This window comes from Lolium rigidum, chromosome 3 (assembly GCF_022539505.1).
Source record: "Lolium rigidum isolate FL_2022 chromosome 3, APGP_CSIRO_Lrig_0.1, whole genome shotgun sequence".
Taxonomy (NCBI): Eukaryota; Viridiplantae; Streptophyta; class Magnoliopsida; order Poales; family Poaceae; genus Lolium; species Lolium rigidum.
In genome coordinates, this window is record NC_061510.1 from 333,778,998 (window position 1) to 333,801,801 (window position 22,804).

The 22,804-nt window shown below is 45.2% G+C and overlaps 2 protein-coding genes across 2 annotated transcripts; one reads left to right on the plus strand and one right to left on the minus strand.

Annotated features, from left to right (window-relative positions):
• Nucleotides 1-4,543: 4,543 nt before the first annotated feature.
• Nucleotides 4,544-4,837, plus strand: LOC124697071 (auxin-responsive protein SAUR41-like). The gene has a single exon (XM_047229709.1). It carries the CDS (start codon nt 4,544-4,546, stop codon nt 4,835-4,837), a length of 294 nt encoding a protein of 97 aa, XP_047085665.1.
• Nucleotides 4,838-13,799: 8,962 nt separating this feature from the next.
• On the minus strand, nt 13,800-15,290 carry LOC124700074. The gene is made up of 2 exons (XM_047232264.1): nt 14,893-15,290; nt 13,800-14,303 (listed from the first exon to the last, which is right to left on the minus strand). The coding sequence occupies exons 1-2, from the start codon at nt 15,043-15,045 to the stop codon at nt 13,821-13,823; spliced, it is 636 nt and encodes a 211-aa protein (XP_047088220.1). The 5' UTR covers nt 15,046-15,290; the 3' UTR covers nt 13,800-13,820.
• Between the last annotated feature and the right edge of the window lie 7,514 nt (nt 15,291-22,804).

The following is a 22,804-nucleotide window of genomic DNA, read 5'->3' on the forward strand; positions in this document are numbered from 1 at the left end:
ATATATCACAAAAGAAATAGCATTGTTTAAATCCTAAAATAAATCTAGGTGAATACGAAGTTACGAACACCCATGCCAAGCCAAGAACTTGGACTTAGATGGGCACATGGAACCTAACAACGAGAGGTACGCTGAGTTCGCCCCAGTGTATAGGTCATGCGTGTGTCCCTAGACCATCAATTTCACAAACTTAATAGTATAATGTATATAATTTTATACTCCATCTATACTAAAATATAAGACACTTTTTTGCATCATTTTTTATGCACAACTTTGACCACTACTAATATATACTCTGTCCCTCCAAAATAAAAATAAACTCCTCAAATTTCCTTGGTTAATGGCTTACAAGTTTGAATTTAATTTATACTCATAATATATGCACAAAACTTGTAAAACTATATATGAAATTAAAGTAATTTGGAAGAGGGCTGCAATGATATCATTTATGCATTTTTTATTAATAAAAGAAAATACACAGTGGGGAAACCGACTGTTTAGCCTAAAAAAAATATCATTTATACATTTTGAAATCATATAATGTGATAAATATTAGTGGTTAAAGTTGTACATCAAATACCATGCAAAAAAACGTGCCTTACATTTTAGGACGGAGCAAGTTATCAGATTATGTGAATTCGGAAAGTATAAATGGTACCAATCCATCATCTTGCAAATATCTTTCATTATATATTTTTTATACAATTTATGGACATATTATAAATAAAAATCATAGTTAAAGGTGGAAGTTGTTGACCAACAAAATTTAAGAACGTCTTATATTTGGGAATGGATGGAAAACATAACATATATCATTAGAAACTTCAGATGTTATACTTTATAATTTTATATAATTTGTTATGTTGTACAATTTATATTATATTTATCAAATTAAGGGTGTGTATACCGAGGGAGGGAGTAATATGCTATGGAGCTTTATTGAATTTTATTGGCCTGTTCGTTGGCCCAACTGAGATATGATATATTTAAACTCCCGCTTAGCTTAGATATCGTCTCTACACAAATCCAATGGATTCCCTTCGTTTTTAGAAGAGTGTACATCTTGGTTTTTCAAGAAATATCAAACATTTTGCATTATAAAATATCACCCATCATCTTTCACTGTTTTAATTTCCCCGCATCCAATAAGCTACGTGTATGTAGAAAATAGAAAACCACATGTTAAATGTTATTAGTCTTGATTTTCATGTTATGAGATAGAAGCATTTTTTCTACTTTAAATTGTATTAGAAAAACATAACTATACTCTTTTATGAATAAATTTTAAATCTAAATATCCACTTGTTTGAGAACAGAGTGAGTATTGATCACGAAATCTCATATTATCATACAACAGCCGGTTAGCGACATGCCCTAAGAAGAATCAAATTATAGTCGGTGAGGGGATCCCCTGGATGGTGGTGTTTGCGGATTTTTTTTGTTCTGATAGAAAAGTTAAATTGTATCAATGTATCTACACAGGTTACAACCCGAAAACTCAAAACTGATCTCAGTTGCATGCAACCGGTATGTACAAAACATATTTTAAAAAGTAAAAAAAATAGAAAAATAGTTTTTCATGTAGAGAGACATGTTCTATGTGTGCACTTAAAGTTTCACATTAAACCGCCAATATTTGTGCCCTGTGTAAGAAGACGAAAAAGTCTCGAGAAATAGACTAGTTTAGCATCAAAAAGTTATGTTTTTTACACAGGGCACAAAACAAGTCGATTTTTTGCTGAAACAATTTTGTGAGTCAAGATATATATGACAATTTTTTGTATTTCTTTGAAATTTTAAATATGTTGTTAAAAATGTATTTCAAATGAAGGGTGCATATGCACCCGGGTGTATAAACATAATGTCCGGTAACAACCTCACATTTGTATGAAACTCTACACTAATACAAATTTATTTAGAGTAGGGAGTAGCCGAGTGGGAAATGCACTTTGGCTCATAGGAGCATTTGCTTCCATTGTGTGAATTCACATTTTGAAATGTCAAAAAATTCTAAACTAAATTTTTACATGTACATCTAGACATTTTATGTTGGTACACAAATTTTCAAAAAAATAAATTTTTTTATGTGGCTCCTGTAAAAAAGACAAATTTTGATGTTGTAACACGACTACGTACAACACATTTTTTTGTCTTTTTTGTACACACCACATAAAATGTTCTTTTTTCATGAAAACATGTGTACGAACATAGAATGTCATGATGTACACCAAAAATTTTATGTCAATTTTTTTTGACATTTTTAAAATTAATTTTTAATTATTTTGTATATTGGGAGCATTTGCTCCTATGAGCCAAAATGCCACCTCCGTAGCCGAGTAGGTTTAGATGAAATAGTATGATTCATCCCGTGTTCCTGTAAGGCAGCACATCATCTGTTTTTGTTTATTGCCTTTATTGAGTCTGCAAAATGTCAATTTTACTTGGTGTGTCCCATGGACGGCCACTGAGGTGTTTGATCCACGGCAAGGATCAAACGATCAACCAGTTGCCTTTTTTAGCAACATATATGTACTTCTGTCTGACATATTTAACGTTAAACTTTTGGTAGTGGCATATGCTAATCTATAAACATGCAAACATCCAACCCAGGATTTGACGAGTATGCAATGAACCTACTCCCACGCGAATCATTGGCCCAAGATTTTGGACTTTCGTCAACATAAAACGCGAAGTGCAGTGAGGGCATGAGGGCATCTCCAACGCGGGGACGCAAAACGCAAAACGGACAACCCGCGCGTCCGTTTGGGTAAAAACATGACCCAACGCGCGGACCCAAATGCAAAACGGACAGCCCGCATGGTCCGCCACGACCCAAAGCCGGACCAAATTTGGGAGCAATTTGGGGCGAGCCGGACACGTGCGGACGTCTCTGGTCGTCCGCGCGTGTCCTCCCAAACCCCACATGGCAGCCACACTAGTTAATCCATCCAAACTCACACAACCTTTTCTCTCCTCTGTTCTTCTCTTTCTTTTTCTGCCATGGATGTTGGCTTCGCTCCCCACCGGAATAGGGCTCGCCGGCCAACCACCGCCGTCGAGCTCGCGTGGAGGCTCCCCGCTAAACACAACCCCTTTTTTTTCGTTCATGCCGGAGGTCGCCGCGGCCAAAACGGAGCACATCGAGCCTGGCCGTGCCGCCGCCCGCGTTGAGGCAGGCCGCATCGCCGCCCGCGCCGCGCCGACCCGGGACGCCACGCGCCTCCACGCCGCCGCGAGCACCGGCCGCCACGTGCCTCCACGCCGCCGCGGGCGCCGGCCGCGCGAGCACGGGCCGTCGCGAGCCACCGCGGGCGCCGGCCGCGCTAGCACCTGCACGCTAAGCGCGTCGCGAGCCACGCCGCCGCGCGCCTTCACTACGCTTTGGTTGAGCTGTGCTGTGGCCGCACGCCGGGCGCCGGCCGCGCGAGCACCCGCACGCCGGGCGCGTCGCGAGCCACACCGCCCCGCGCCTCCACGCCGCTGTGGTTGAGCTGTGCTGTGGCCGAGCTGTACTGGACAACATCCCCGCTCGCAGCAAAGCACCAAGCTCTAGCAGCTAGCAGCCGCGCGCGTAGGCAGCAGCAGCCAGACATGCACGCACGAATCAGCACGAATCAGCGCCGACAACAGGGGGGATCAGCTGCGCCTAGACTACTTCTTCGTCAACGACCTCAACAAGGAGCAGCGGCAGCGCCCGCAGCGGCGGACGGGGCCGTGCCCGCGTCGAGCTTGGGCGACGGACGGGCGTGGGCGGAGCTCGCCGCGCGGGGGCCGGGCCGCGCCGCACCTCGGGCCGCCTCGCGAGGGGCCAGGCCGCGCCGAGGAGGCCGCCCAGCTGCCGTGGGAGCGGCCGTGACAGGGAGGTCGGCGGCGAGGAACGGGGCCGCGCCCGCGGAGAACGGGGCAGCGCCCGTGGCGAGAGGGAGCGGATGGCGGAGGTCCCGGCCGCGCGGGGCTCGCCTCGCCATGGTCGCGCCGTCGCCGGGCTCGCCACGCACGCCCTGCCCTCGCCGGCCTCGCCTAGCCGCGCCACGCCCACGCCGTCGCCGGCCGCGCCGCGCCCACGCCGTCGCCGGCCGCGCCGCGCCCACGCCGTCGCCGGCCGCCCCGCGCCCACGCCGTTGCCCGGCCTCTGCCTCTGTTTGGTCTACTTTTCAGTTTGGGTCGTATGTGCGTTGGGGATTAAAAATGTAGCCGGACGTGTGTGGGTGTCCGGGTGACATCCGCGTGTCCGCGCGACGACCCAAACGACCCGAAAGGGACGTCCGTTTGGGTCGCGCGGTTGGAGATGCCCTGAGGCCAAAGACTATCCACGCTGGGACGTTGACTGCGCCGCGCGTATGGTAAGTACGCAAGAAGCTCACGTCCTGCTACTCGATCTCGATCATCACATGGCCCCCTTCCCCTTGGTGTTTCTCCTATAAAACTCCTTTGCCAGTTCAAAACCCAAGAACAGGCCAATCAAACAATCACTCGCCACAGCTCCGAGTCTCCAACCTCGTGCCCGGTGCGATCAGGTTCAGGTCTAACTGATAAAATAGCCATGGCGTGGAGGAAGAAGAGTGGCAGCTACTCGTCGGCGTCATCGTCGCCCGGCACGTCGCCATGCTACCACGACGAGCGCGAGAAGGTACCGAAGGGGCACGTCCCGATGGTCGCCGGCTGCGGTGAGCGCGTGGTGGTGCCGGTGAGGCTGCTTGCCGACCCCTGCATCGCCGAGCTGCTGGACATGGCGGCGCAGCAGTATGGGTACGGTCAGTCGGGCGTGCTCCGGATCCCCTGCGACGCGGACCATTTCCGGCGGGTCGTCGGCGGCGCGCTTCAGAGAAGTAGCTAGTTAGGCGCTCGGCGACAGACCTGAACAGAACATGTAGGGGTGGAGCTAATACAGATACGGTGACGGTGAGCCACACAGTGTACATGATTTATATAGTCCGTTAGGCTGTTACTCTGTTCTTCCATCGATCAGTTCTTTGATCAATATGTGGCCGCGATACAGACACAATATGTGTGCATATCGCCTGCAAACACAGTGAGCGCCCCTAGAGTTCATCCTCCCAAACTAGATCGGTCCAAAAGTCGCACATTTCAAGTTTTCAACCCATGTTGGGCAATCTTCCTGACCCCATTTTCATCTCTATAACAAAGCGAGTACACACGAAAATAAGAAATATTTCCCAAATTTGAGTTCTATCATCGGAACAAAGATGACTTGCTTTGCATTTGCCCTATATCGGCATATTATGAGCAAATGAAAGGGGTATGATTCAATATTTGTCCAGTTTTGACCCTTGTGTAACTTTTGAGACTTAAACGCTTGTACCTCTGTTGCAATGAAGAAGCTGCATGCGTATTTTAAGACAAACTTCGACTAAAAATATTAAGTAACAAAATTTTGATCATATTGTACATAATAAGTATCATTGGATTCGTATTGAAAAATACTTTCTAATGACATTAATTTTTAAAAGAATCTTCATATATATTTGGAGTAACTTTTGTCAAAGAAAAAAACACGAAATATAAGGATGTCTTATTCGTTGAAATGAAGTGAGTATAATTTAAGGGCAAGTAGAAGTACTAATACAGAAGGGACACCCTGCTATAAACGTGACAAGTAAAAGAACGAAGAACAAACAAAACACACGCAAGCGATAAAAGATTTAACGTGAAAAACCTCTCCAACAATGAAAGGAAACAACCACGGGCATCTACCCGCAAAAACTTCACTATATCGAGTAGTGTTTACACAATGTCATGGGCTTTCTAATGAAGCGATCAACCCAAACCGATGGCTTACAAGATGTATATATAAACACAGTGACGGCTCTTGCTTCGCTCGTCAGAAGTTAGCCTCCTTTATAAATTTGAATTACAACATAACACTCCCTTTATTTCCAAAACAGGTGTCATACAAACTGTGAAAAAAAATTAATACTCTTTTGTTCGACCAAATATTTATACAATAACACCAAGATCTACAACAAATGTATATACAAAATACTTTGTGTGCCTTTTTGAGGGGGTAGTGTCATTCTAGTGCATGTGTTAATATGTTTTTGTGTTCACATGTGTGCATGGAAGGAAAGGACCATGCATAAAAAAAGTGCAAGATTTTTTAATCTGCCGAAATCTCTCGGCGCTATCTGACCTAGACTGAAAGTACTAAAGTAATGATAGGTCTCATGCATCAATTGGTGCAGAGGATGCACTATCTCTTCCTTTTTCACACAAAAAGTTAACCTTGACTCAAAGTATGATTTGTTATTTCCTCTATGGATAACCATGGCTAGGAGTCCAGTTTGAGTTATTTATTGCAAGACAAGGCACGAACTTATATGATGGCATACCCAAATGCTATGTGCTATAGAGTCCAAATGCGTCCAAAACATCGGTCTACTTACTCCATTCACAAATACATGACTTATGAATTTTGTAGTAAGTAAAAAAATTCTAAATTTAACCAAATATATCCATATATATGCAAATAGTGAGATCTACAATATTGAATCAATACCAATAGATTCACCTAATATTATATTTTCATAATGTATTTATTCAACATTATATATATACTAGAGTATTTCTTCTGTATATTTGGTTATGTATTCATGGGCAGAGGGAATATAGAAGTTGAGAGGTGGCGGTATTAGTGTGGCAAGTGCAGAATTTATGCAACGCTAGTTAACGTTGTACACTTGTACCTCCCGAGACCATGGTAGGCTCAGATGTGCGTACATTAAGTTGCTTTATATATATGTGTTTGGAAAACTTAGAGATGTTCCGCCTCTTACGTCTACGACTATATTTACAAATTCTTAGGCAATACAGAGTATAACTCTGCATTGTCACTCAACTTTTGATATGCAGTTTCTGAAACGACATTGTCTTCTCGGTTCAGGTACCGTAGAAGTTTCGACGAGACTTCTTCTTCGAAAATGTAATACGTATACTCCTTGTGTCTGCTACCTTTGTTTCAAAATAATTTTAATTTTAGTTTTATCTCCTAAGTCTAAGTACTTAAAGTTCCATAAAATTTACAGAAAAATATATAAACATCTTGAACACCAATTTAGTTTTATTTACTTTACGTTTCATACTATAAAGATTGAACGTTGTAAATGTTGGTAATTTAATTTTATCAATACAATCAAACTTAGAGAAGTTTAGTACGACAAAACTAGAATTTGAATTCCCTGTAAGATTCAATAGCCCATGATTTTGGATTTCCAGAGGGAAACATCCGAATAGATCCCAACCAGTTCAAGGTCAAAAGAAGACGCGCCTGATCTACCCGACGGATCGACGTATTCAGAAGTTCTCCTCCGTCCAAACTTTAGTCTCCAAACCGGACCACGAGCCAAAGACTGTACACGTTGGCACCTTGACCAGACGTGAGCAGGCAAGAAGCACACGTGCTGTCGCTACTCGACAATCACCAGGTGATCCTTCCTCGTTTGCATATAAGTACATACCCTGCCGGATCCTTTGTCATTCACCGCAGCACCAGCCTGACAAACGATCTATCCATCGCTCGCCGCAGCTCCAAGATAAGAAAAGACCCCGACCTCGAGGCGAGCTAGCAAGTGTATCCGTCTAATCGTCATGGCGGGGAAGAAGAAGAATGGCAGCGAGCGTTCGCCATCCGGCGCCTCGCCATGCATCGAACACGAGCACGAGAAGGTCCCGAGAGGGCACGTCCCGATGATCACCTGCAGCGGCGAGCGTGTGGTTGTGCCGGTGAGGCTGCTCACCGACCCCTGCATCACGAAGCTGCTGGATATGGCGGCGCAACAGTACGGGTACAGCCAGCCGGGAGTGCTGCGTATACCATGCGACGCCGAGCATTTCCGGCGGGCCATCGACTGCGCCATGAAGAGAGCCGGCTAGGAAAGACTAACCCTGACGGGATCATGAGAACGTGTGGAGCTGTGCATATACAGTGTAGAGATGAATATACATGTGCATATAAATATGTAAGTCCGTTCTTTGATTGAACCATTCTTTGATGAATATGCGACCTTGATCATCCATCCATTTTAAAAAAATGCTCAAATAGACGTTCGTGTCTGGTTCTTGTTGCCACATTATCTTGTTACTGTTGTTGATATGTATAAGTGGATTGACTAACCATTTTCATCACTTCGGACTTTTGTTTGAGTTGCTAGTGAATGAAGCTTAACATGGTATCAGAGTCTAGGGTCTCGAGTTCGAGTCCTGGCTTTCGCAATATTTGTCCACCCCTGTGTCAGCCGTGTATACGATCATTCTACATGTGCTAAACTTTTAGTTGAGTGATACATTGGGATCAATGTAAATTAAATTTTTTATGCTTTTCCTACGGGGCAATTTGTGTCGTAGCACCATGTTCGTCGTTCATGTTCATCGGGATCGCTAGGAGGCTGCATCACGGTCTAGTTGGTGGTTATGCACGACTACAGGTGAAAACCGAGGCGACTCCGCCATGATGAACAACTAGAGTATTGTACGCCGTTACCTTGTGGAAAGACTTCGGAAAAAGATGGCGGGATGAATTTCGGAGCATTTCTAGTTTTGGCCGGTAACCCAATGATGTTAGTTGTTGGGGAACTACGCCCCGTTTAAGAAAAGGGTAATCTCTTCATCCAAGTCCTATTTCTAAGGTGTCAAGTGGGATTCCACCTAAATCACACTTGTAATACATTTTATTTTTTTCTAATATAAATTTTGATATAAATTTTAAACTGGAAAAAGCAAAATACCGTAAAAGTGAGATCTCACCGAGTTCCCACCTTGACACCCTACCTATTTCCTAGGCATGCGTGAACTGAAAGAGTGAGTTCTACTACTTTGAATCAGTATTTTGTCATTCTTGACTCTTTTTTTGCGGGTAGACATTCTTGACATTAATTACTGCACACTTACCGAAATTTATGCTAAAATTTAGCTAGATTTCAAATTTTTAACTGTTTAAGTTTGTGAAAGGATTTGCCTGGTGATTCCCGGCCGTCAGTCCTAAGTGGCATGCCACGTCGGAAGTGTTTTTCTCTCTCTTGCCGCCGCGTACTCCTTGTGTCAGCTTGATGACCACACGTCCACACGTACACCTTCTTGGCTTCTTGGTCAGAATTTGGTAGCTCTAGAGATGCCAACCTGCATAACTGATCACCTTGCGTTAGCATGAGCTCTTGACTGATTTTTCGTCCAAGTCTCGCCGTGTACCCACAAGATTCAGAAGAATACTGTTCGGGGCCAGGGAGTCACGCACAAGTTGTGACGCCCAATTAACCCTGCCGTTTTCTCCATTTTCCGGCCATCTTCTTGGACCAAGGAATTGGTTGAACTAGGCAGCTGCCAACATTCCAGGTTGGAGCCCATCGCATCATCGATCGTTACCTCGTGCTGCCGCAGTTCAGGAACATTATCGATCTTAGTATTTCCATGTGTGCATGTATACGACCAAATTCGTAGTCCTAAAGCAACAAATTAGATCTCTGAAATGCAAACCATGTTAAGCAAAGTAAGCAAACGTAAAGAAGTTGAACTACAACTCGACCAGGGAGTTACCTCGTTTGTATTGCCATATTTGTCCGATCGACAAGGATGACCTTTTCATTCCACACCACTGACTTGGCAATTAAGTGATTAACCTACAAGTTGACGACGTTCATAAACTCCTGTGGTCGTAAAAGGGAAAACAGAAGTCATCAAACTTTCCATGTATATCATTACAAAAACACGTGCGTGATGCTGCTGTCGACAGAGACCTCCGCTGAATAATCCCTGTCGTGTTTCAGTCTTTCAGCCGTATTCAAGGCTGCAAGGCGCACTTTTTTTGACGAATAAAAGAAGCCTGCTGTTTTTCATCGACAGAAGTAGTACAGGAGGAGGTGGTGTTTTGCCACGTAGGTGCATATGAACCTATTATATATAAAATGCAGAAAAAATAAAAAATGTCAAAATTTTCTGACATAAAATTTCGCGTGTACATTCAGATATTCTATATTCGCACACAAGTTTCGGGGAAACGAACATTTTATATGGTCTGTGTAAAAAAGATAAGAAATGTCCCGTGAATAGTGATATTAGAACATCAAAAATTGTCTTTTTTACACGGGACATAAAAATATTTCTTTTTCCGGAAAATTTGTGTGCGAACATAGAATATCTAGATGTACATGCGCAATTTTATTTCTGATTTTTCTGATAATCTGAAATGTGTTTTCACACAGTGGGTTCATATGCACCTTTGAGCCAAAATGAATATCCCAAACTTAAAGCATATTGTCTTAGTTGACCTTGCACTTGGCCCCCGTAGTGTGGTCCATGGCCGACCAAAGGAAGGTTTGTCGTCCAAAGAAGCGTAGGGGCCTTGGTGTGCTTCAAATGGACAAGTTTGCCACAGCTCTACGTCTTAGGTGGCCTTAGTTAGAGTGGAATGACCCAAGCAAGATTTGGGTAGGCTCCGGAAACCCTTGCACGCTAGACGATATGAAAAATTTCTACGCCGCAACCACCAGCATGGTTCGTAATGGAAAGAAGACTCCTTTTCGGCATGTTCCGTGGCTTGGGGGCAAAAACCTAATATTGTGCCACTAATTTTACCTTTTTCAAAGCGCAAGCATTGGAAGGTGGATCAAGTTTTGCATGGTAATGCATGGGTGGATAAAGTGGATTTGGAGCAACATTTCTCATTGGAGCATCTCTCCCAATTTGTGGAGCTTTGGGGCCTCATCGACAACTTCCATCTTGATGAGAACGTGGACGATGGCATTTGTTTGGAGACTCACTTCGGATGGCCAATATTCTACAAAGTCCGCATATGACATTCAATTTTTGGGATCCGCTGTTACAAGCTTAAACAAGTCGATGTGGAAGGCTTGGGCGCGACCCAAGGTCAATTTTTCTCTTGGCTTGCAAAAGAGAATAGCATTTTAACAGCCGGCTACTTGGAGAAGAGGGGTTGGCTAAATTGTGGCATGTGCCCATTATGCAAGAAATGGATAGAGTCCGTTGACCACCCCTTTGTTCATTGTCGTTTCACTTTGCGACTTTGGGAGAAGGCCAAAGATTGGTTGGGCATCAACAAACTTCATATGAGCCTTTGGTTGGAACTCTCTTTCCCGGAATGGTGGAACATGATGTCATCGAGGAAAAACCGCAAAGCAATGGCCTCCCTCACTATGCTCATCACTTGGGAAATTTAGAACGAGCAAAATGATAGGGTGTTAAAAAACAAGGATGCGCCTTCGCAAGTCGTCTTCAACAAGATCACTAAGGAAGCTAGTTTATGGGTGTTTGCGGGTGCAAAAAGTTTGCACCTTTTGATGCTACGAGAGTAATCGTGTAATAAGTCACAAACCTTTACTTTCTTGTAAGCTTCTTCTTAATCAATATATAGGGGCAAAGTTTTCGCGAAGGGAAAGAAACCACTCTTGACACTTTCCGATAGTTTTTTTTTCTGAAGACATTCCCATGATGTTCTTCAAGTTACTTTTTTAATATTAACGTTGTACCCTGGACATTATTTGTTCTTTCCTCCGTGCCTTGTTGCTGCAAACTATTGCATTTCAAACTGATTTAACTTCTGAAGCGACAGCTAAATTTTTTTCTTTGCAGATATCCTAAAAAATGATATTCAATTCATACATTTTAGCAAATTTTTATTGCATCTGTTATTTTTATACGTTGCCCTTGCAACCGGCCTACGTGAAGATTAGTTCGTGCAGCGTATGAGGATTTTTTTCCCCTTGCGTTCTTACTATGTTTTTCACATGTGCTACGTATTTCTTGGTGTACTTTCCTGGTGCATTACCTGTGTTCTCTCCTATGTTTTTATCTTCAAGAGGATGTGCATCCGGCAGGTATCGATCCTACTTTTTTTGGGCCCATATTGAATGCTCAATCCCGAGAAAATACACGCGCAATATCTCACCAATCCCCGCATAAAAAAAGAAATCACAACAAAATTCGGGCAAAGTTATATCTCTATGGCACTTATATTCAAGCATTTCTTATGAACGAAAAGACCAAGCATTTTAAACGATTACCCCTCACCCATATAGAAGCGAGGGGCAGGGGGACAAATCCTATACACCGACAAGGTCGGCCGCTACCGCGGGCCGCACACCCCCCGCGCGCGGTATGGGTCGGCCTGGTCGGCCCAGTTCGCCTCTTTTTCTGTTTTAAAACTGAAAAATGTTCAAAATTTAAAAAACATTCAAATTTTAAAAACGTTCTAAATTTTAAAACCGTTCAAAAAAATCAAATTTGAAATTCGTTCAAATACAAAAAATGTTCAAAAATATAAAAGCGTTCAAATTTGAAATCCGTTCAAATATATAAAGCGTTCAAATTCAAAAAATGTTCAAATTCGAAAAATATTCATAACTAAGAATGTTAATTTTTGGAAAAAAATAAATTTTACAAATTTTAAAAATGTTCAAATTTAAATTATGTCCATATCCGAAAATGTTCAAATATTGAAATAAAATTAAATTAAAATCTGAACATTTTCAAAATTTCAAATCTGAACAGATTTTGAATTTTTTCTCCGAAATATATTTTTTGAAAGTTAGATATTGAAAAAAAAATATTAACAGAAAAGAAACAGCAAAAAAAGGAAAAAAACGTACCTACTATTAATGGGCCGCGGCCCAACCAACCGGCCTGGTCGGTGGGGTGTGCGGTGGCCCGTACATGCCGACCAGGTCGGTGTACAGCACTCCCGGCAGGGGGGGTAGGAAAATAGTAAAACAATCCTATTGGCCCAGCCCGATGGGCCTTAGGTGTTCTTCTTCTTTTGTAGAAAGGCCGAGCCTTCGAAGGCCCGAGAATGTTTTAAGAAGCGCAAACATCCAAGGCCCAAACAGCACGTCAGAGGCGTAGAACGTGTGAATAATCCCTTATCTATCACGAGCCCATACAGCGACACACAGCGTCTATTTTTTTTAAAAAAAAAGGGCCATACAGCGACACACGGCGCCTGCATGACATGTAGCCTGCGTCGTCTGCAGCCCATTAAAACCTGGCCGGAGCAAAAGCTTAACACAGGCGGGAGGCAGCTCCGGCCTGCTGCTGCTGGGCTCTCGCTGTCATCCCCTACCAAAAGACAAGCGGGCACGGACAACCATCACATCGCCCATTAATTGTGCATTCATTCATGCCGGCCATACATGCATGCAAACTGCACTCCACCGCGCTGCTGCCTGCAGCTCATCAAAGCTAGCTCTGCAGCTGCGACGTCAAACTCCTCATCATCATCATCCCGACATTAAAACCGGGGCGGAAAAAACCCGTGACGCATCCCATAATTAAGAGCGAACTGGTCGCATCCATGTCCATGTTCATGCCATTTAATCCGCGGCTACATCTGCAATGAATGGGGACGATGATCGATGAGTGTCCGCCACGATTCCCGTGCCGTATTGTACGCCCGCAGCAGAAGTAATAACTGAAGCGATACTGGAAATGAACAAATCGGACGAGCAATAATGGGATGCTTTTGATTGATCATGTTCTATGGATTGATTTCTGACAGAATTGGGGGATGCCGGCCGGCCGGCCATACATACTGGTAGATAGTAACAGTGGTAACTGGAAATTACTAATGGACAAGCAAAAATTGGGAGCCCCCTATGTACCGCAAGGATTCTTCTTCTAGGAGGTCGCTCTCGGCGGCCGCATGGGCAACTGGAGTCGTGGCGAATCGGAGCACCCGGCATATACCTACCTAACGCGCCGACGAGGATGATGACTGACTGACCGACGACCATCTCTACTTCTTCTTCAGTTCTTCTTCCTGGCTTAGCTACGTGCGTACGGCGGTGAGCGGTGAACGGCTAGGTTCCGAGGAAGCCGACGTTGAGGTCGATCCTCGGCTTCTTCTTGTGCATGGGGGCCGACGGGGGCGGCGGCACGTGGGACTCGCAGCGCGGGCACCGCGGGTCGCTCCGGGAGATGAGCACGTACAGGAAGCACCGCGGGCACGCCGCCGCCACCATCCCGCCCCCGCCCGCGGCGGCCGATGGCGAGTCGCAGCCGTCGCCCTGCTCCACAGCGCCGCGCTTGATGGAGGACGTGGTCACCGACGACGACGACGGGGAGGCAGCGCCGGCGCCGGGGCCGCTGAGCTGCTGATGATGCCCCTGCTTGCCGCGCTCGAACCGCTCCAGCGCCGTCTTCACCTTCTCGATCGTGCACACGCTGTGGTACGTCGTCGTGGCCGCGGCGACGGCTGATGCCGCCGGCTCCGTCGTCCCTGGCGCGGCGCCGGAGACGGGGAACAGGTTGAGGTCCCGTGTCGACGGCGGGCTCAGGTGCTTGTGCAGGGGCGACTTGCCGGTCTGCACCAAGTTAAGGAAAAAATCAATCAATGCCATGCAGGAGAAGATTAATAGGCGTTCAGGCAATAACACCGGCGATAATAGCACTCGAACTGCCTGCCGTAATTAAAAGATTCTTCCATGCTTCACGCTGGCACCACTTAAAATTGCCGGGACAAAACATGGCAGACACGTGAAATTCAATAAATAAATAAACTGGCGAGAATTCGAATTCGACCTAACCGAGAGAACAATCGCTAATCCATATCCTAACTGCCGAATAAAATAGTTTCTGGAATCTACATCGAGATAATTTTTGGTGGTCTAGCAGCCTAGTCTACTTAGATTATGCTGAGGTTTCATAAACCTCGCGGTCGTCTATGATTAACACCGCTCAACACGCAATTGACAAGTCGTTGCTACTAATCCCGATGAGTTTTGTTGACCGGATTAGCTAACTCCACGTGAAGAGAAGGAAAACAAGTCAGAAAGTCATAGTTGGCGGTCCAACCCCAAATTCCCAATTGAGCACGCAAGGAAGAAGAAGAAACCAGAGGGTGACGCGGACAGGGCACGCGAAGCAGAACATGAGTTGTTGCGTACGTACCACGGATGCGTCGTGCCTGGCGGCGGCGTCGTCGCCGGCGGTGGCGCACCCGCCGAGGAAGTCACGCGTGACGAGCTCCGCCGCCATGCCACCGTCCGCCGCTCGAGACATGAAGCCCACCGCCTCAGAAACCATCTAGCAGCACGCCGGCATACAGGCTCTGGCTCACAACTAATCTGCGACGAAGAGCAACCGCGAGAGACAAAAGTAGGAAGAGAATCGACACGAGATGGGAAGGAAGATCTAGAGGAAGAGGAAGAGGGATGGCGCGTGCGTGCAACCGCGGGAGAAGAGCGGGGGAATAGAGGAGAAGGAGGGGGAGATAAATGGGAGGGGGGTGTTTTGGAGGCACGTATGGGCGCCATTAATTAGGGTGTTGGAAAGGGAAGGCATGAGGACAAGATGTGCATTGAATGCTTGGGGTGGGAGCAAGGGCATTGATGGCTGCCTCGTCCCCGCTAGTGTGTGTGTGATGTGTGACGGACGAAACCAGATGGGGATGGACCACCGCGCGCTCCCTCACTCGCTCGCTGCTACTGCGACCTGCTACTGGTGCCCTTGCCGCCTGTTGCTGAGTGAATGAATCCTCGCTCATCACGCATCCATCGCCTCTCTCCTCTCTAATTATCGCCCGCCCTCTTTCAATAGTGCGAGGATTATGTGCTCCGCGCGCTGTATGAACTACTCAGGGCTCCTTTGAGAATTTGTAAAAGAATTATGTACAATTTAGATTATATGAAAACTTTTTCCTATGAAAACTAATTCTATACGATATAGTAATGTAAATCATATATAAAAAAAGCATTAGGTCATACCTCATAGAAAAATTCATTTGCTACAATCAAATACACTGCATCTTCCCATAGATTTGAAATGGGCATGACATTCCAATCCTATGTTTCTCCTATTCCTATATTTTTTCCTATCCATGAATCAAAGGAGGACAAAGGTTTTTGTGAGTGTCGGATAGAAAATAACGCCCAGCCGCGTGCCTCAAAAATATTTCGGTTGGGCGCAACCAATGGCGTTGCTCACTAGAGCGTTTCCCATCTTCGGTGGGTCAAGATTGGACTGTTTGGCGCGTCACGGACTTTTTCTTTCATGTATCGTACGGTTCTTAAAACGATCTAAAAGTTGGCTTCGAAGCCACGCTCGATTTCGGCGTTTCCAGCGAGTCAAGCTTGGCGATGATGGAAAGGGGGGAAACTCCGCTATCCTCGTGCAAGCGAGCTGATGACGCGAGCACGCGCGCGTCATCAAAATTACGGCGGGAGAAATTACGTCACATCCCGCTGGTTTGAACATCTTTATACCACCGCTACTCTCACCGCCCAAATGTGGCGCCACCATTTTCCCCCTTTCGAGCTCTTTGTCCATGCAAGGCGCAGATCTCGCTATGGGTTCAGGTACATCTGAGTCCAGCCTGTTAATATACGATGCTGGTACTAATTGATCTGTAGAACGTAGCGATATATTAAAGGTGGCATTAGATGTCCAACTTGCTGTAGTTTTGTTTCGATGTGCATAAAGGATGTCCAGATTATATCGATTTGGCATGTCGTTGTGTAGATATATGATTAATGTATCTTATGTGTTGTTCTCCATGTCTTTCTTGCATACCGTGTTGTGGATTTGCATGAAAATGTCGCCGATCAACTAGTTCTTCGTCCATTACCGAACGACGTAGGTTTACACATCAAATAAAGCCTTTGCACGTGCCCTCATCGAGACTCATGACACCTTAGTTCCTAAGACCCAAGAGAACATAGCTATGTTGTCGCTCACGTACCCTCAACGAGCGGAGATTCTCTCCTAGTAGGGGGATGGAGGCTTACGTTATGTTCTGGTCGACCATGATGAGCACCTTTCTCGCACCATGTACAAGGAGAAGGCAACCAAGGCCGACAAAGCTCACATCATAGGGGGCTTGAAGGGCAAGAAGGCCACTATGAAGTGGCTACCTTCCCGTCTACCTTTGTGCTAAACAAGGTGTGCGAAATCATCAAAAGTGGAGTGCGGAAAAGGTTCGAAGAGGTACATCTGAACAATGTAGCTCATAAGTTTCATGAGTACTATGGGTCAGAGATGTTTTTACAGTAGGTGTAGAACCACCTCCAAAAGTGGAGAGCAAGGTGGATTAAGGTCTTCAAGCGTAGAGATCTTAGAGAATCTCCCGTCGTGTCCCCCAAAGAGCCCCTCGAAGGTTTTGGCGCGGCCCAATACGCTGGCAGGTGCCCCGAGCCCGTCCCTGCACCACAGGAGACGCTTCGGGCGAGCCGGACAGAGCGTGAAACCACGTCGCGAGTGGCAGGCCCGGCGTGTCATTGACACAGAAGTCCAAAACCCGTCATCTACCTCTGGTCTAGCGGCGTTAATGGCCTCGTGGCTATCCCAGGTGGCGCATGGTCGTGTGGCCATCCGCGCCGGCGTTTATTGTGGCCAACGCCCCCGCTTCTGCTTCGCCTGCCGCCGCTGTATAAAGAGCGCCCCCTCTTTCCTTCTCGTTGCTTCCACATTCCAATCTCGCCGCGCCGTTCTCGATAGCCGCCGCCTCCTTCCTTCCGCTCACCACATTCCAATGACGTCCTCCCGCAAGAATATCCTCGCCGTGAACAGCTTCGGGCGCGGCAGCCTCACGTTAACAGGGGCGTGGGCGTTGTACCATGCGTTGTACCCTGTCCCGCCGGACATGCGCCTGCCAAGCAGCGGCTGCTGGAGGATGGCCATCAATGGGATTGGCGTCCCGCCGCTGCCGGGCAAGGATCGTTGGAGGATAGCGATCAGAGCCAAGCTCACGGGCCTCAGCGCCGAGGAGAGGCCGATCCAACCTGGGCCCCCACTGGAAACGATTAGTGGTGGAGCTTCCAAGCGCAGTACGACGCTGACATAGCTAGCACCAACGACCTCGTCGGCAGGAGGAACACGTGGAACAAGGAGGGGCACCTCCGTTTTTGGGGCATTCTCGGGCGCACCCTCCCGGACGTCGTCGACGGCATCCACAACGGTGCCCCAAGGTTAGAGATGCCACCTTCTCTGCCGCCATCTCCTCTTGCTCCAGCGCGCTAGCAGCCAAGGAGGATGTACTCGTCCTACTCACACTCTTCTTTTTCTGGGCCGGCGGTCGACGCCTTCCTCGCACCACACCATGCCGTATAGCGTGCCGAAGCGCAAGGTGAAGGAGGAGCCCGAGTGCGTGACACCGCCTGCGATTCAGAGATGCGGCAGCAACGACGACAGCATCACCATCTGCGAACCAGCATGGCAGCAGCAGAGGCGCCCTCCTCGTTCCGAAGCCAAAGGTGAAGGAGGAGCAAGATGACGAGGAAGCCGCGAAGGCCGCGAAGCTGGCAGAGTACGAGCGGCGGCAGCGCCCCATTGCCATCAGCAACGACCCCGAGGACTGTTCATGGTTGCACGCTGCGTTCATGACGTCCTTGAATGACAAGAACGTCTGGAGGGGCAACATCGACGCGACGATCGCCATGTCCATCTGCGACACTTGGATGCCACTCGTCGACCTCTCCAACGACGGAGAAGCTGGGCCCAGCGGCGCGGTGAAGGACGAGCCCAACGAGCGCGGCAAGAAGGACGCCGACAATGATAGCATGTACAACTTCCACCAGTACTACGACCCCTCTAGGCGCCGCAAATACTACTAGTTTACTTTTAGGTTTAAATTTCATTGGATTTCGTTCAAATCCATGTAATATATCACAAGTTTTAGGTTTAAATTTCATTGAATTTTCTGATTAAATTAAAAAAATCATAATTTCTGTTTGGGGGACGCAACTGGTCAGCGACACACCACAAACGCGGCACGAAGAACAGCATCCCCCAAATGCAATATCCGGCGCGCTTTGGGGTACTGATGAGTGCAGAGAGCACACCGTTGGAGAACACCAAGAGGAAGGTATGATGAGCACAGTAACAAGTTTTTCCTCGGTAAGAAACCAAGGTTTAATCTACCAGTAGCAGAAAGGCGTGATTTCTGCAGGTGTTGCTAGCTGACTTGTGGCAGGGTGCACTACCGGTATCAGCAACAACGTGGAACCTGCACACAACACAACCAAAATACTTTGCCCCAACTTACAGTGAGATTGTCAATCTCACCTGTTTTGCTGAACACAAAGGATTAAATGTATAGTGTGGAAAAAGATGTTTGTTTGCAGTGGAATTAAAGAGAACAGTGCTTGCAGTAAGTAAACAGAACATGATGATTTTATCAGTGTAAAAGAAAGGACTGGGTCCACAGTTCACTAGAGGTGTCTCTCCATAAAGATAAATAACATGCTAGGTGAACAAATTACAGTTGGGCAATTGACAGAATAAAGACCATACATGACAAGATGATTACTATGAGATTCATTCGGGCATTACAACATAATACATAGACCGCAATCCAACTGCATCTATGACTAATAATCCACCTTCAGGTTATCGTCCGAACCTCTTCCAGTATTAAGTTGCAAGCAATAGATTATCGCATTAAGAAATGTGTGTAAAGTAAACAATAGAATTATCCTTAGACAAAACATTGTTGTTTTCTTCCTAGTAGCAACAATGCATCTACAATCTTAGAAGTTATTGTAACTCTTCCAGAAAACTAGAGGCATGAACCCACTATCGAGCATAAATACTACCTCTTGGAATTACAAGCATTTACTTGGCCAAAGCATCTACTAACAACGGAGAGCATGCAAGATCATGAATAACATATGACAAGTATGTAATCGATCTCAACATAGTATTCAATATTCATCAGATCCCAACAAACTCAACATGTAGCATTACATAAAGATGATCTTGATCATGATAGACAGTTCACAAGATCTAATCATGAGGCACAAATTGGAGAAGACAACCATCTAGCTATTGTTATGGACCCGTAGTCCAGAGATGAACTACTCACACATCACTTCAGATGCGGGCATGACGATGTAGAGGCCTCCGGTGATGATCTCCCGGCACTCTCCGGCAGAGTGTTGGGAAGAGCTTCAGAACCCTCCCGAGCTAGGATCGGCGCTGGCGGCCGCGATGGAACTTTTCGTGGATGGACGCTCGGGTATTTAGGTTTTTCCCGATATCGTGAATTAGGCGGAAGGGCGAGGTCGGTGGACGCTTGGGGGGCCCACACCACCCCTTGGCGCGGCCAGGGCTTGGGCCGCGCCAAGGGCTGGTGTGGCCGCCCTGTGGTGCCCCTTCGTCTCTCCTCTGGACTCCGTCTTTGTTACGGTAAAATATGAACTTCATCTTTTGTTTCGTGAAATTCTGAGAATATTTCCTATACAACTTTTCTGAAATACAAAATAGCAAAAAATAGGGAACTGGCACTGTGGCATCTTGTCAATAGGTTAGTGCCGGAAAATGTATAAAAGTGCAAGGAAGTGTAAGCAAAACATATATAAATTGGTGTAAAACAAGCATGGAGCATCAAAAATTATAGATACGTTTGCAACGTATCAGCACCCCCAAGTTTAACTCCTGCTCGTCCTCGAGTAGGTAAGTGATAATAAAAATAAATTTTTTGGTTACATGCAGCCAATACAATCTTGATCAAGTTATTATAAAAAGCATTGTGAGCTGGGATCAAATTACTTAGGAACTATGTTACAACATGAAAAGTAACTCAAACAAAGGATCATGAATAATTATGCATTGAAAGCAATGGTTTGTTTTTAGAATAGATAAAACATACCAAAGTGGTACTCCGCATATCTTTTATGAAGTAGCAAAACATAAATGCCAGGACGCCTTTAAAGTTCAAAGGGTGACTAGATACAAGTAATTTAACAACAAGCAATATCATAATCATGAATCAATCAATAATAAATTTTGGGACTATGCACATTATACTCAAAATGACAACTATGCTCTTTTAATTGGAGCATAAAGCAAGAAGATGAAGACTCAACATAAAAGTAACAGAAAGGCCCTGCACAGAGGGAAGCAAAATTACTCATGTGATGGAGCTTTTTATTTTGAAAGCAATAGGAGTGTTGAATTTTTTTGAGAGGTATGCACGTCTATGTCAACGAATGACATCAAATGATCTATTATCCTTTCATATAGTGACCTCAAGAGCGGGTCCCATGTAGTTCTCCATTGCACGCCATTATTTAGGATCTCTCCAGTACATAATATGCGGAGCATTATTTGTTTATTTTATATTTTATTTGGGATGGGCACCCAGTTGTCTTGCTCTTTTTGCAATATTAAGGACCATCACACTATTCATGCTAGTCATGAAATGAAGTCATGAAAAGACAATAAACCATTCAATACTTCCTCATGAGATAAAACAAAACGCAAAACAAGTAATAATATTTGAAGGTTTAAAGGTAGCACACAAGCAATTCACTTTGGAGTGGCGGTGAAATACCACATATAGGTATGTATGGTGGACACAATTGGCAACTTTGGTTTTTGGTAGTTTGATGCACGAGTAGAGCTCATACTCAGTACAGGTGAAGGCTACCAAAAGACTGGAAGCGACCAACTAAGAGAGCAATAATAGTCATAATCATGCATAGCGACAAAACATTATTAATCAAATCATAAAGTGATATTACAAGTCAAAAACTAAATGATCATAGAGGCTTTAGGTGACTGGTTTGTAGTCATAACATGATGTAAACATGTGCTAAGTCAACCCAATAAAGCATCAAAGGAGAATACCACAATATTATGCTTTGTATGATGAAAACAAAACATGATTCTTTCAATGGCACATTATGAACTCTCAGCTATTTGAGACAAGTCATGCTACAACAATAACTACTAAGCATATGATAAGAATAACCTCCAACATGACATGCCAAAGTCTATGCCACTGTCTAGACAATCTTTCTTTTGCGTCACTATATATAAGCATGAAACATTTTACTCGTCTCCACCACCAATCAACTTATTTGAAACAAATCTCATAGTTAATAATAAATAAATATCAGAGAGCTAATCATACCTAAATAAATAAAACTAACAAGCTCTGAACAAAATACGAGCGGAAGAACAAGAGCTAAACGTAGTACTAGCAAACTAGAACACTCAGAGAACAATAAGAGCCAAAACTAGAGTGTTTTATGCAATTAAAATGGAGTGTATAATTCTCTAAAACAAATATGCTGGGATCCAACCATATGCTACAGCAAACAAAACCAAACAAAACTAAAAACAAAAATAAAGACGCTCCAAGAATAACACATAGCATATGAAGCAATAAAAATATAGCATCTAGAAAGATGACCTGATGCTTTGTTGATGAAGAGGGGATGCCCAAGGCATCCCCAAATTTTGACACTTGTACCTCTTGGATATTTCTTGGGGTGACATGGGCATCCCCAAGCTTGAGCTTTTGTCCATACTTTATCTCGTTACATCATTCTTCTCTCCCTACACTTGAAAACTTCCATCATACAAAACTTCGCACAATTCTCATTAGCAGCATTAGTGCAATCAAAATAACAAATTCTCTTGGGTTAAGTTCTAATATATATCAAACATCCATTAAAACATTAGCTATTGTAGCAACTTATTCAAAAAGTTCTTCCCTCAAAAGAACTCAAAAATAAAGAGATTAGGAGGCAAATGCAAATAGTGGAAGAAATATGTCAAAACAGAACATCCGGTAAAGATCGATTTTTTTCGAAAATCTTCTATTGATCAAATCGAAAAGTGTTCAAATAAAGAAAGTTAGATAATAGGGATTTCTATTTTTGTGCCCCTGGTTCGTTAGTTGTACTCAGTTTTCCCCAGTCCCTTAGTTTTTCCTCAGTTTTCCCCTCCTCTAGTTTGAAACACGCACAAGTGCTGGAACGGCCGGTAGCCGTCAGGTCAGAGGCCTTGACCGTTAGTCCGACCGGGTGGGGCCGCACGGGGGCAGCTCCTCCCCGACGGG